Source organism: Notolepis coatsorum (assembly GCF_963971535.1).
Source record: "Notolepis coatsorum genome assembly, chromosome: 3".
NCBI lineage: Eukaryota > Metazoa > Chordata > Actinopteri > Aulopiformes > Paralepididae > Notolepis > Notolepis coatsorum.
This window is the reverse complement of record NC_140167.1, coordinates 32603121-32616872: the sequence shown is the minus strand read 5'-3', so window position 1 is coordinate 32616872 and position 13752 is coordinate 32603121. Positions and strand designations below refer to the sequence as shown.

Below are 13752 nucleotides of genomic sequence, written 5' to 3'. Positions count from 1 at the left end.
TCTTTTTACCTACCGATTTTTTTTACTCGAAGGGGGGGGGGGGGGCTGACTCACCTCGCGTCACCTTGCCCGGGCCGCGTGTAGAGAACAGACTGTTCCCCTTGTCTTCATTCCACCTTCCAACATCCGCCCCGGCGAGGCTGGAATCCAGTACATGTCCCAGGGGACACCTTGGAAGGTTCAGCTGGGATCAGCGCTGCATTAGTCATGCAACAGGTTGTTTTCTCTCACTGAGCACGGAGCTGAAGGAGACTGACTCAGAGAGGGGGGAGAGCGAGAGAGACACGGCATCTTGGTACACACAAATATTTGCTTCTGTGTGAATGTGGTTATGTACATTTGTGTAGTGTGTGTGCAAAAGATGTTTGTGTGCAGTTGCTGTCACGGACACCTCTGCTTACTGTGAGACTACCCTCCCTCCGCCCCAGCTCTGCTTGCTTGTTGATCAGTGTGTGTGTGTGTGTGTGTGTGTGTGTATATATGTGGACTGCAGACCTCTGGTGATTAAGTATGCAGGTCTCCAGGGCTCCAGGGGAAACTCTATCCCTGCTCCTAATGTGAGATGTGAGTCAGTCGGCTGGGGCACGCTGGCTAGCCCAGAGTGGGTGGGGGGCACGCTGGATAGCCCAGACCAGGCAGAGGGGGTGGTGGGTGGGGGGCCGGCTGGAGACCTCTGGGCTCTGTATATACAGCCTAAAGAGCTGCTGTCCTCACAGCAGGCTACTGTCAAAACTCAACCCAGTTTTACAATCGTGTTGTCCCTTGTAATGTGCTGATGTTGCGAATTTGATATCATGTTACTTTCGAATGACGACGCAGTTCAACCCCCCCCCCCCCCCCCTTCTGTTTCTCTCTCAGGATGTTAAAATAGCAACACAACCATCCCAGCAGCTGTTTAAACCAAACAACTCCTTAAGCCTAAAACGTTTGATCTCTCTCTCTGTATCTCTGTCTCTCTCTCTCCGTCTGTCTGTATCTTTCTCTACATCTTTCTCTGTATCTCTGTTTCTCGCTCTCTGTCTCTATCTTTGTCTGTCTCTGTCTCTCTCTCTCTATCTCTCTCTCTCTCTCTCTGTCTCTCTCTCTCTCTCTCTCTCTCTCTCTCAGGTCCTAGAGGACAACGACTACGGCCGTGCGGTGGACTGGTGGGGCCTGGGCGTGGTGATGTATGAGATGATGTGCGGCCGGCTGCCCTTCTACAACCAGGACCACGAGAAGCTGTTCGAGCTCATCCTCATGGAGGACATCCGCTTCCCGCGCACGCTGGGGCCCGAGGGGCGCTCCCTGCTCTCCGGCCTCCTCAAGAAGGACCCCAAGCAGAGGCCAGTGGGCGACGTGTCCCGTGTCCCTCTGTGTTACCATGTCCCTCTGTGTTACCATGTCCCTTCTGTGTTACCATGTCCCCTCTGTGTTACCATGTCCCCTCTGTGTCCCCTCTGTGTTACCATGTCTCCTCTGTGTTACCATGTCCCCTCTGTGTTACCATGTCCCCTCTGTGTTACCATGTCCCCTCTGTGTTACCATGTCCCCTCTGTGTTACCATGTCCCCTCTGTGTTACCATGTCCCCTCTGTGTTACCATGTCCACTCTGTGTTACCATGTCCCCTCTGTGTTACCATGTCCCCTCTGTGTTACCATGTCCCCTCTGTGTTACCATGTCCCCTCTGTGTTACCATGTCCACTCTGTGTTACCATGTCCCCTCTGTGTTACCATGTCCACTCTGTGTTACCATGTCCCCTCTGTGTTACCATGTCCCCTCTCTCACTCTGTGTTACCATGTCCACTCTGTGTTACCATGTCCACTCTGTGTTACCATGTCCCTCTGTGTTACCATGTCCCCTCTGTGTTACCATGTCCCCTCTGTGTTACCATGTCCTCTCTGTGTTACCATGTCTCATCTGTGTTACCATGTCCCCTCTGTGTTACCATGTCCCTATGTGTTACCATGTCCCCTCTGTGTTACCATGTCCCCTCTGTGTTACCATGTCCCCTCTGTTACCATGTCCCCTCTGTGTTACCATGTCCCCTCTGTGTTACCATGTCCCCTCTGTGTTACCATGTCCCCTCTGTGTTACCATGTCCCCTCTGTGTTACCATGTCCACTCTGTGTTACCATGTCCCCTCTGTGTTACCATGTCCCCTCTGTGTTACCATGTCCCCTCTGTTACCATGTCCCCTCTGTGTTACCATGTCCACTCTGTGTTACCATGTCCCCTCTGTTACCATGTCCCCTCTGTTACCATGTCCCCTCTGTGTTACCATGTCCACTCTGTGTTACCATGTCCCCTCTGTGTTACCATGTCCCCTCTGTGTTACCATGTCCCCTCTGTGTTACCATGTCCTCTCTGTGTTACCATGTCCCCTCTGTGTTACCATGTCCCCTCTGTTACCATGTCCCCTCTGTGTTACCATGTCCCCTCTGTGTTACCATGTCCCCTCTGTGTTACCATGTCCCCTCTGTGTTACCATGTCCCCTCTGTTACCATGTCCCCTCTGTGTTACCATGTCCACTCTGTGTTACCATGTCCCCTCTGTTACCATGTCCCCTCTGTGTTACCATGTCCACTCTGTGTTACCATGTCCCCTCTGTGTTACCATGTCCCCTCTGTGTTACCATGTCCCCTCTGTGTTACCATGTCCCCTCTGTGTCCCATGTCCCCTCTGTGTTACCATGTCCTCTCTGTGTTACCATGTCCCCTCTGTGTTACCATGTCCCCTCTGTGTTACCATGTCCCCTCTGTGTTACCATGTCCCCTCTGTGTTACCATGTCCCCTCTGTGTTACCATGTCCCCTCTGTGTTACCATGTCCACTCTGTTACCATGTCCCCTCTGTGTTACCATGTCCACTCTGTTACCATGTCCCCTCTGTGTTACCATGTCCCCTCTGTGTTACCATGTCCACTCTGTGTGTACCATGTCCCCTCTGTGTTACCATGTCCCCTCTGTGTTACCATGTCCCCTCTCTCACTCTGTGTTACCATGTCCCTCTGTGTTACCATGTCCCCTCTGTGTTACCATGTCCCCTCTGTGTTACCATGTCCCCTCTCTCACTCTGTGTTACCATGTCCACTCTGTGTTACCATGTCCCCTCTGTGTTACCATGTCCCCTCTGTGTTACCATGTCCCCTCTGTGTTACCATGTCCCCTCTGTGTTACCATGTCCCCTCTCTCACTCTGTGTTACCATGTCCCTCTGTGTTACCATGTCCCCTCTGTGTTACCATGTCCCCTCTGTGTTACCATGTCCCCTCTGTTACCATGTCCCCTCTGTGTTACCATGGCTCCTCTGTGTTACCATGTCCCCTCTGTGTTACCATGTCCCCTCTGTTACCATGTCTCATCTGTGTTACCATGTCCCCTCTGTGTTACCATGTCCCCTCTGTGTTACCATGTCCCCTCTGTGTTACCATGTCCCCTGTGTTACCATGTCCCCTCTGTGTTACCATGTCTCCTCTGTGTTACCATGTCCCCTCTGTTACCATGTCCACTCTGTGTTACCATGTCCCCTCTGTTACCATGTCCACTCTGTGTTACCATGTCCACTCTGTGTTACCATGTCCCCTCTGTGTTACCATGTCCCCTCTGTGTTACCATGTCCCCTCTGTGTTACCATGTCCCCTCTGTGTTACCATGTCCACTCTGTGTTACCATGTCCCCTCTGTGTTACCATGTCCCCTCTGTGTTACCATGTCCCCTCTGTGTTACCATGTCTCCTCTGTGTTACCATGTCCCCTCTGTGTTACCATGTCCCCTCTGTGTTACCATGTCCCCTCTGTGTTACCATGTCCCCTCTGTGTTACCATGTCCACTCTGTGTTACCATGTCCACTCTGTGTTACCATGTCCACTCTGTGTTACCATGTCTCCTCTGTGTTACCATGTCCCTCTGTGTTACCATGTCTCCTCTGTGTTACCATGTCTCCTCTGTGTTACCATGTCCCCTCTGTGTTACCATGTCCCCTCTGTGTTACCATGTCCCCTCTGTGTTACCATGTCCACTGTGTGTTACCATGTCCCCTCTGTGTTACCATGTCCCCTCTGTGTTACCATGTCCCCTCTGTGTTACCATGTCCCCTCTCTCCTCTGTGTTACCATGTCCCCTCTGTGTTACCATGTCCCCTCTGTGTTACCATGTCCACTGTGTTACCATGTCCACTCTGTGTTACCATGTCTCCTCTGTGTTACCATGTCCACTCTGTGTTACCATGTCTCCTCTCTCCTCTGTGTTACCATGTCTCCTCTCTCCTCTGTGTTACCATGTCCCCTCTGTGTTACCATGTCCCCTCTGTGTTACCATGTCCCCTCTGTGTTACCATGTCCCCTCTGTGTTACCATGTCCCCTCTGTGTTACCATGTCCACTCTGTGTTACCATGTCTCCTCTGTGTTACCATGTCCCCTCTGTGTTACCATGTCCACTCTGTGTTACCATGTCTCCTCTGTGTTACCATGTCTCCTCTCTCCTCTGTGTTACCATGTCCCCTCTGTGTTACCATGTCCCCTCTCTCACTCTGTGTTACCATGTCCCCTCTCTCACTCTGTGTTACCATGTCCACTCTGTGTTACCATGTCCCCTCTGTGTTACCATGTCCCCTCTGTTACCATGTCCCCTCTGTGTTACCATGTCCCCTCTGTTACCATGTCCACTCTGTGTTACCATGTCCCCTCTGTGTTACCATGTCCCCTCTGTGTTACCATGTCCCCTCTCTCACTCTGTGTTATCATGTCCACTCTGTGTTACCATGTCCCCTCTCTCCCTCTGTGTTATCATGTCGGGTCAATTTGTTTTATTTTTATACACACTATTTGTCTTCCTTGCAGTGAAGAACCATATAGCCATATAAGACCCATGTATTAGCAGGTTGTAAAGTTGATCCTCCTCAATTCTTTGGGCAGCCCATGTATTAGCAGGTTGTAAAGTTGATCCTCCTCATTTGAAGTATGAATGTGACACGTGACCTGACAGGACTTCATCTCTACTGTCTTTAAACTATTAACACTCCAATTTACAAACTTTCGATAATTACGTTGGAAAACAGTTAATTTAAAAAATATTTAACATTTTATTATATTAAGATTTCACGTGAAATGGTTGAAATACTCAAGGATCTCAGGAAAATATCAGGCCCGCCCTCTTTTATTGATACTCCTATCACACCTGTTGCTTCCCTCGGACAAACAAAAGCTGTGTCCCAATCCCAATTCAGAGGCCGTATACTTCGAACGCTGCATTTGAAGACCGACTGCGTCACAGCGGTGCGACCAAGGCCTTCCCAGAATGCATTTCACATCAACAGCAGCGATGGCACAAGGCTGAAAGCTGTTGTAGTGTACGATCCAGGACCATTATTATGTCACTTTATTTAAGATTAAAGATTTTTTCAGGCGAGGGCGGCTAGGTGGTGCAGTGGGCAAGGCACTCACCTCCAATGCTGGAGACGCTGGGTTCGAACCCAGCGCTCCACATTGCTTTCAGTTTAGCTGGTCGTCCGTACTAATACAATTGGCAGTATTAGGGGGTGGGAAACTGATGGGTGGGGATCGGACGTTGTGGACAGCGACTCCTACAGGTCGGTTGGTGCGCCTGCGCAGTAAAATCAAGAAGCGACGGGGGCGGCGTCCCTCCAAAGCGCAGACCCCTGACGCTGAAAGATCGCGCTGCGCAGGTGAAAAGATGCGACGGCTGCTACCTCGAGTATCGGAGGGGACTCATGCTATGTATGGCTTCGTCCACATTGCAGCCGGCTTGTGGGAGGCAAGAAACAGCGTTCGAGACAGGGGAGGGTTGAATTGGATGATACGAAATTGGGATGGGAGAAAAATTGAAAATGGGAAAAAAAAGTGGATCAAAAAAAATATATAAAAATTCAGGCAATAAAGTAACCATTTAGATTCCCAATATGTGGTCCGTTTATCCAAATAACGCCTGTTTTTAAATTAGCTCCCAACACATCCCTGTTGACCGGTTTAATTATTGTAAACAATCGCCCGATGTTCTATATCGTCGCTATATTCCTTAATCTGTAATTTCTCAGTCGGTGGCACTCAAGATAGGTTTGATACCGTTTGGTGCTACTCCGTAACACCAGAGTCTGAGACACTTTATTCAGCAGGGCAGCGGTGGCCTAAAGGTTAGAGAAGCGGGTTTGTGACCGGAAGGTCGCTGGTTTGATCCCCCGGACCTGCAGGAAATATCTGGGGCAAGGGAAGTGAATGAACTACTCTTTCCCGTCCCTCAATACCAACAGCCGAGGTGCCCTTGAGCAAGGCACTTAACCCCCCAACTGCTCCAGTGGAGTTGTTCAGTGGCCCAACAGTGGTCAGACTGTGGTTGTACCGGGCAGCTCCCAGGTGTGAATGGAACTGTGTGAATGTGAAGCAGGGCTGGAAAAGAGCACTTGTGGCTCAGCAAACCTACCCTGGTAAATAAAGGTTAGAATTATTCCCCAAACACAGCGGGTGTACGGGGTTGGATTGTTGTTTTGTTGCACTGGCGCAAAGGGATATGAACAGTGGGACGTCACGTACACACGGCACAAACAATCAAACAATAGAGAGTCTACGACATGTCTTTAAACTGTTCTTCTGGGAGACCCATGCCTTGTGCTCGCGGCCGCTTGTGGTGGGCAGGCCCACAACGCGGGAAGTCCTGTGGGAGGGGAGGGGGTGGGTCTTGTTTGTTGCTTGATATGTCCTGTGTGTTGTTTCCTAGGGCTGTCAAGTTTAATCTATTGATACCCCTAGTTGTTACCTGTTGTGTATATGATTTAATGAAATAATAATACAAAATAAAGAAAGGTATCACAAAAGAATAAGAGTCGACGACATGCATCACTCATTACATAATATACATGTTTAGTAGCGTGTACATCAGTGCTTACAGTAGTCGTGACTTGGGAGGGAAATGGGCGTCCCATATCGCATTACAATAGGATGAGAAGTTGTGAACATTATCCTGTAATAAGAATAATGGATAATATTTTACTTGAAGCAGACAGTATAGCTGTAATATATTCCAAGGAGCTACTTAATGACTTTTAATATACTAACTGTCGTTATCAATATGTACATGGCTCATAACTCATAATGCCCAAAAGCAATATCGCAGCCAGATTACAAACGTAATGAGGCAGTTTTTAATTTGCGTTTGTGAGGAAACATGGCTTTTACAAACTACTGGAGGCTCATACGATATTCTAACAAATCTGAAGCCATTATAGCCGTGTGCTTTATTAAGTAAGTGTTACTGAATTAAATTAGAAAAACACGCCTGCCAATGTGCCTCACTATAGATATATATGTGTAGCATATGTGTAGTAACTCAAAAAATATATAGTTTGTAGTAACTCTTCAAATCTAGATGTATCATATATATGATGTATATTATGTAGCTACTTGCTTGTGTGTGTGTGTGTGAGAGTCTGTATGTATGTGTATATAGCTATGTTACTTTCTTGTCACATTGTAATGATAGATTTGCTGTGGTATTGTTGTGTTCCAGGTTAGGTGGAGGGTCGGATGATGCAAAGGAGATCATGCAGCATAAGTTCTTCGCGGGGATCGAATGGCAAGACGTCTATGAGAAGAAAGTGAGTTCCTCAATATTATCTCACTTTATCATCACTCGCTTAAACGTGTCCTACGCTATTGATTGTATTGTCGTCGTCCAAATAATACAGAGCTCAAAACAGTCGGCCGTTTGAAACGCTGCCACCTATAAAGACCTCATAGATGTCACCAGACCCACAACTGTTGCCCCTGTCTTGACTGACGGCACTGATGTGCCAATGAGCTCATGTGTCGTCTCCCCCCCCCCCCCCCCCCCCCCCCCCACCTCGCCAACAGCTGGTCCCACCCTTCAAGCCCCAGGTTACCTCGGAGACAGACACACGGTATTTTGATGAGGAGTTCACAGCACAGACCATCACTATCACGCCACCGGGACAAGGTAAACACGCACGCACGCACATGCATACTGTTACTCAAACGCACACAGTTGCCATGTAACCATATTGTATCTAATAGATTAGAAGAACACAGAGCAGTTCTTAATAAATTGGAGCTTCATGCCATTGTGTTTGACTGTGACGATCATTATCTGATTATTAACTCAATGGACGCCACGCAGTTGAGCATCGTTTGTACTTACCACGCCAAGCTCTAAGAGATACTGTGGGAATAAACGGCAGTGTTTGCAGGGCTATAACTATATTCTATATTATAGCTATGGATACAATACTATGGCCCATTTGACATCGACTATCTATCGTTCAATATGTGTTAAAGAATTTCTTTTTTCATCCATACATTCCCGTTATATACCGTGGTGAATATGAGTATAGTTTTAGAGTAATCCTGTCTAATCCCAGAAAACGACGCTATGCAGCAATACGTGCATTTCACTAAAAACTTTGGCGTTTCTCGCCTGTACACGCTACTATTTCTAAATCATTTTTTTATGCTTTGATCGTCACCAACGGCACACGCTGTGGAGTAACGTTACACACATGTTGTGATCGAAGTGAAGTCATGGTTGGATCACAGCAGAATTGATACCATATAGCCCTTACCTTCACTAGTAGGATGTACCCCAAAAAGAATATTCCAATTATCTGATCACCAGTATTGGTGTCGATCGTGTCGCCAACATAATCCGCCACACATCATGCATCGGAAGCATTTCACGCTTCTCAATCCGATCGGGACAACCGCTCCACTTGCCCGACAAAGAAAAGTCAGACCGGAGACTTTTTTTTTTTTTTTTATATTAATCTTTTTGCGTTTATCGCTTTTTACTACTGGGCAGTCCAGTAGAGAGAGAGAGGAGGAACGGGAGACAGAGTGGGGGGAAGACATTCGGCAAATAACGACGGGTCCGGGAATCGAACCCGGGTCGGCCGTGCCGCGACTCAGCGCATTATGTGGTTCGCCACTGGGGCACCAGACCGGAGACTTTTGATCGACGCACATGCCAAGATATAATGTTTCAAAGGGTGCTCGATACTGCCACCTGGGTGAATGCGGCCGGTATTGCACTTTGGCATTCTCAGGATGATTCCCCATGTTAACCCTGAGTCCGTTTGCCTGTAATGAATGGAAATATCGAATAAAAGAAATAACGATGAAAACCCGACTATACTTGGGTCTGGCGCTGAACGGTTGGCGAGTTAACCCGACTTTACTCGGGTCTGGCGCTGATTGAGTTAAGATTGATATGGACAGGGCTCACAAGTGGCTCTATCGTCTAACTTCTGAATTTTTTTATTAATTGACTCATCTCAAGCCCCGCCCTCTTTTCATTGATCCTCCAATCACAATCAAAATGGGTGGGGCTTGATATGGGTCAATTTATCTATGATAAATGTCTTTACACCCTCCTCCACCTTGTTAAGAATCAAAAGTTGAACTTTTAATTATGTCAAGCCGTTAACCTTGGCTGCGTGAGTTACAGAATTTGTTTTAATCTGAAAACCCCAAGATGTTGTTCCTCATTGTTCTTCACTTTAGATGAAATCTTTAGTTGGATAGGCTCATGATAAACAAATGCCTCATGAATCTACTTTGAATTCAAGTGAGATCATTCAGTCTCACAGTTTTATCCCCAGGACGCGTATTATCGAGTGCCTGGAATGAGATTCTGACCTCATTTAGTAGTTTTCTTTTTTATTTAATCTTCTGGTCTCGTTCATTGATGAAAAGTTAAGAGACTGTTGTACAGGTGAGACCAGCTCCCTTGAGTCTTCTTCAGCCCCCTCCTGGAGAAGCAGTGATATAACCACCCTGCTCTGTACTTCAGAGAAGCAGTGATATAACCACCCTGCTCTGTACTTCAGAGAAGCAGTGATATAACCACCCTGCTCTGTACTTCAGAGAAGCAGTGATATAACCACCCTGCTCTGTACTTCAGAGAAGCAGTGATATAACCACCCTGCTCTGTACTTCAGAGAAGCAGTGATATAACCACCCTGCTCTGTACTTCAGAGAAGCAGTGATATAACCACCCTGCTCTGTACTTCAGAGAAGCAGTGATATAACCACCCTGCTCTGTACTTCAGAGAAGCAGTGATATAACCACCCTGCTCTGTACTTCAGAGAAGCAGTGATATAACCACCCTGCTCTGTACTTCAGAGAAGCAGTGATATAACCACCCTGCTCTGTACTTCAGAGAAGCAGTGATATAACCACCCTGCTCTGTACTTCAGAGAAGCAGTGATATAACCACCCTGCTCTGTAGTACTTCAGAGAAGCAGTGATATAACCACCCTGCTCTGTACTTCAGAGAAGCAGTGATATAACCACCCTGCTCTGTACTTCAGAGAAGCAGTGATATAACCACCCTGCTCTGTACTTCACTCTGTACACAAGTGTTATTCCTGTTCCCTGTATGTGTATTACTATCGTGTTAGAAGAACTAATATGCGTCATAGATGAATAGATGATACAAATCACTTTTATAAAATATATAGGAGTGTCCTTGTCTAAAGAAATTATTAGCAGTTATAGGACTTAGTCAGCTAATCGATTAATTGATTTAATCAACAAATCTGTAAAATTGTTGATTAATTTCAGAAGGATCTCTTTGAATGCTTATTGTTTTTAACTCATTCAGTATGGAAAACATAAAAGCATAAAAGGAAACACTAATCAACAAACAAAGTCTTGGTCAAAGACCAAACTGACTAATTAAGGCAGGTAATCAAAAACACAATCACAACTGGAAAGCAACAGTTTTGATTGGAGGATCAAGAAAGTGGGCGGGGTTTGTAATGGGAGGATCAAGGGGAAAGAGGGCGGGGTTTGTAATGGGAGGATCAAGTGGAAAGAGGGCGGGGTTTGTAATGGGAGGATCAAGGGGAAAGAGGGCGTGGTTTGTGATAATTAACCCTGTCTTCCGCTCCCCTCCCAGATGACAGTATGGAGTCCTTCGACAGCGAGCGGAGACCCCACTTCCCCCAGTTCTCCTACTCAGCCAGCGGGACGGCCTGAACAACGCTCTCTCTCTCTCTCTCTATATACATTCCTCTGGTCTCACCCCCCAACCCCACAGTCAAAGACGGGGGGCAACAGCCCCCCCTTCCCCTCCCCCCCTTGCACTGTCTACAGAGCAGCATAGGTGGCTATAACGTTACAATCCGCTCAACTTCAGTTTCACAGGAAGGAGGACGAGAACTAGACAAACAAAGAGAAGTGTTGTTATTGTGTGTCCGTGGTGCAAGACGACACTACACACCGTGTGTTTCCTCCTCCTTCTGTTTGTACACAGAGAGCCGCCGTCTGAACACCGTCGTGAAATAGGGAACAGGTTTACTCTTTTAAAAAATGTGACCATTGCTGTAAATTTATCTTTTATTTTTTATAATTTTTTTTGTTTGTAAAAGGGCAATTTCTTTTGTATTGGAAAGCTAACTGAAATGGAATCGAGCGTTTTTAGAATGGGCAGCGAGCTTACTATGGACCAACAACACCGTGTGTGACCAATGAATACGTTTTGTCTTGTTTGGTGAGCGATAAATTCCATGTTATCTTGAAACTTCCAAACAACCTCCAATGATCGTTTTAAAGACCAAGTCTTCAGAAACTATTTGGGCCTCAAAAATGAATGTACCGTATCAATAAAATGATTTTTTTTTTCTTTTTGCATACTTACTTGTTGTACAATATGGTTGATTCTCCTACGACTGAAATTCCACTTGTAGAAAGGATATTTATTGTAATTTTAGCAGAATACAGACGACTATACAGGAACAGTATGGTTCACTGGTATCCTCGTGGTCCATCCCAATCAGTCTAATGGATACATTGTGCAATACAGTCTGACATATGAGACACGGCAGACAGGAGTGGTGGGGAATCATTACAATATGCCACAGCTGGGTTTGCGATGGATTTCAGTTGTAACAGTTTGTACACCACAGTAATCGGTAGCAGAACCCATATCTGGATTTCCGAACCAACAAAATTGAGTAGTTTCCTCCCGTGCCCCCTGGAACTAAGTGCTCAAGTTCACCCATGCCTTCATCGTGTTGAATGCTGTGCTGCAAACTTCCTGGTTTTCCCTCTGAGCAGACCAATCAGGTACCTTACCGTGGTCCTCTCTTGTCCGATCAGGGACTCTTCTCTCTCTCTCTCTCTCTCTCTCTCTCTCTCTCTCTCTCTCCATCTCCTCTGGGATTTTCCTATTTAACATACAGTATTGGGTGTTTTCCTCCCAGTGCACTCACTGCAGCCTCAATGAGGTCACTTAGACATAATACACTCCTTTTAAGTAACTCTGCAAACAACTCCGCGTACAAACGGGCTTTCAGGGGAAACTACACAAAGAGCCGTCTTTGATCTTCTTCGCTGGGGGACTTCCATCCCTTCACAAGGGTCTGAGTTGTTTATTTATATGAAACCAGCATTTACTAAAATAAGTTTTGACTGTACCAATGATATGCACTTTGCTTCCCCCCCCCCCCCCCCCCCCTCAAACAAAATGATTGTATTTGGACTCGTTTATTTGTACTTTACAGTCCGGTAAAGACTAAATAAGCATCTCTTTTTGGATGTAAACCGAATTGTTATGGATTGAAATGAAACAAAAATGGCTTGTTTTTAATTATTATATGATCCCCACCCCACACACCCCACCCCCCCTCTACAGATGGTTGAAGGTTAACTTCAAGAATCTTGGAAACGGAAAGATTTCAAAAGTGTAGTGTTGATACTTTTCCAGAGCGCTCTGTGTTTTACAGATGACTGATAATCATTATTCAAAAGTGCATCATACGTTATTGAATGTAATGGTTTTTATTCTATTGTTTTTTCGCTTCAATCGTTGTTTTTGCAAACAAACGTTTTTCTTTGTTATATTTTTTAATCTGATTGTTACTTATTCCTATGCACACTCACCCTTTTTGCTGTCGCCCTCTGAAAATAGGGAAATGCATTTTATACCTTTATTTTTTATTTGGACTTTATTTTTTATTTTTTACCTTGCCCTCCCTTACTCCTGAGACTGAGGACACCAGCTTTAGTAAACAAATAATATAAACTTTGTACACTGTTTTTACTGTTTCTGTTTTCTTTCAAATTGATGAAATAAAAAGGTCTTAACGATATCCGCAGTGGCTCCTTTTTTGCTTAGTGAATTACTTATTATAACCTTTATTTAGCCAGATAAAACAACAGGTTTCTTATTTACAATGTCGATCTGGTCCAAGAGGCCCCAACAGGAATAAAAAAAAAAAAAAAAACGTTAAGAATCATACACATAAACAAATACACACATGCACAGCCTATGTACAAAAAAATATGTTTGTGTGCGCATGTGTATGCAAACAAATGCGTGTGTCTAGGTGCGAGTATGAAGATGAATGAGTGCTTCTATGTTGTACTTGCGTGTGAATTACTTTCAAAACAAATAATAAATGTAATACATATTGAGGACTCTGAAAGTCTCATTATGAAAGAGTGGACAAATATGCTGCACAGTGATGTAAGATATAGATTATTGGTCCTAAATGTTTTTTGTGCCCAAATCGATAGATGTTTATGCCGTGGACCCCTGTTTGATCAGGTTTTATCTTGGGCAGCACCCTGATTTCAGCCAATTTGGATTCAATGTGATTTAGTCCAGAATTCCACAACAGATGGAGCGCTGGTTGAGAGCTACTGATATACTGAGATCATTGAGCTTTAAAAGTTTAAAAGGAACACGCCAACATTATGGGAAATAAGCTAACCGTCTTAAGAAGATGGATACCAATTTCCT

General features: G+C 45.7%; 1 protein-coding gene across 2 annotated transcripts in view; it reads left to right on the top strand.

The window, feature by feature from the left end:
* Positions 1-13099, top strand: part of akt1 (v-akt murine thymoma viral oncogene homolog 1) — a 69995-nt gene extending 56896 nt beyond the window's left edge. For both annotated transcript variants that reach the window (XM_084310778.1, XM_084310779.1), the window contains 4 exons: positions 1108-1322; positions 7500-7587; positions 7844-7946; positions 10906-13099. In XM_084310778.1, coding sequence (XP_084166904.1) covers positions 1108-1322; positions 7500-7587; positions 7844-7946; positions 10906-10985 — 486 coding nt within the window. In that variant the 3' untranslated portion in view covers positions 10986-13099. The remainder of the gene's footprint in view (positions 1-1107; positions 1323-7499; positions 7588-7843; positions 7947-10905) is intronic.
* The last annotated feature ends 653 nt before the right edge of the window (positions 13100-13752 follow it).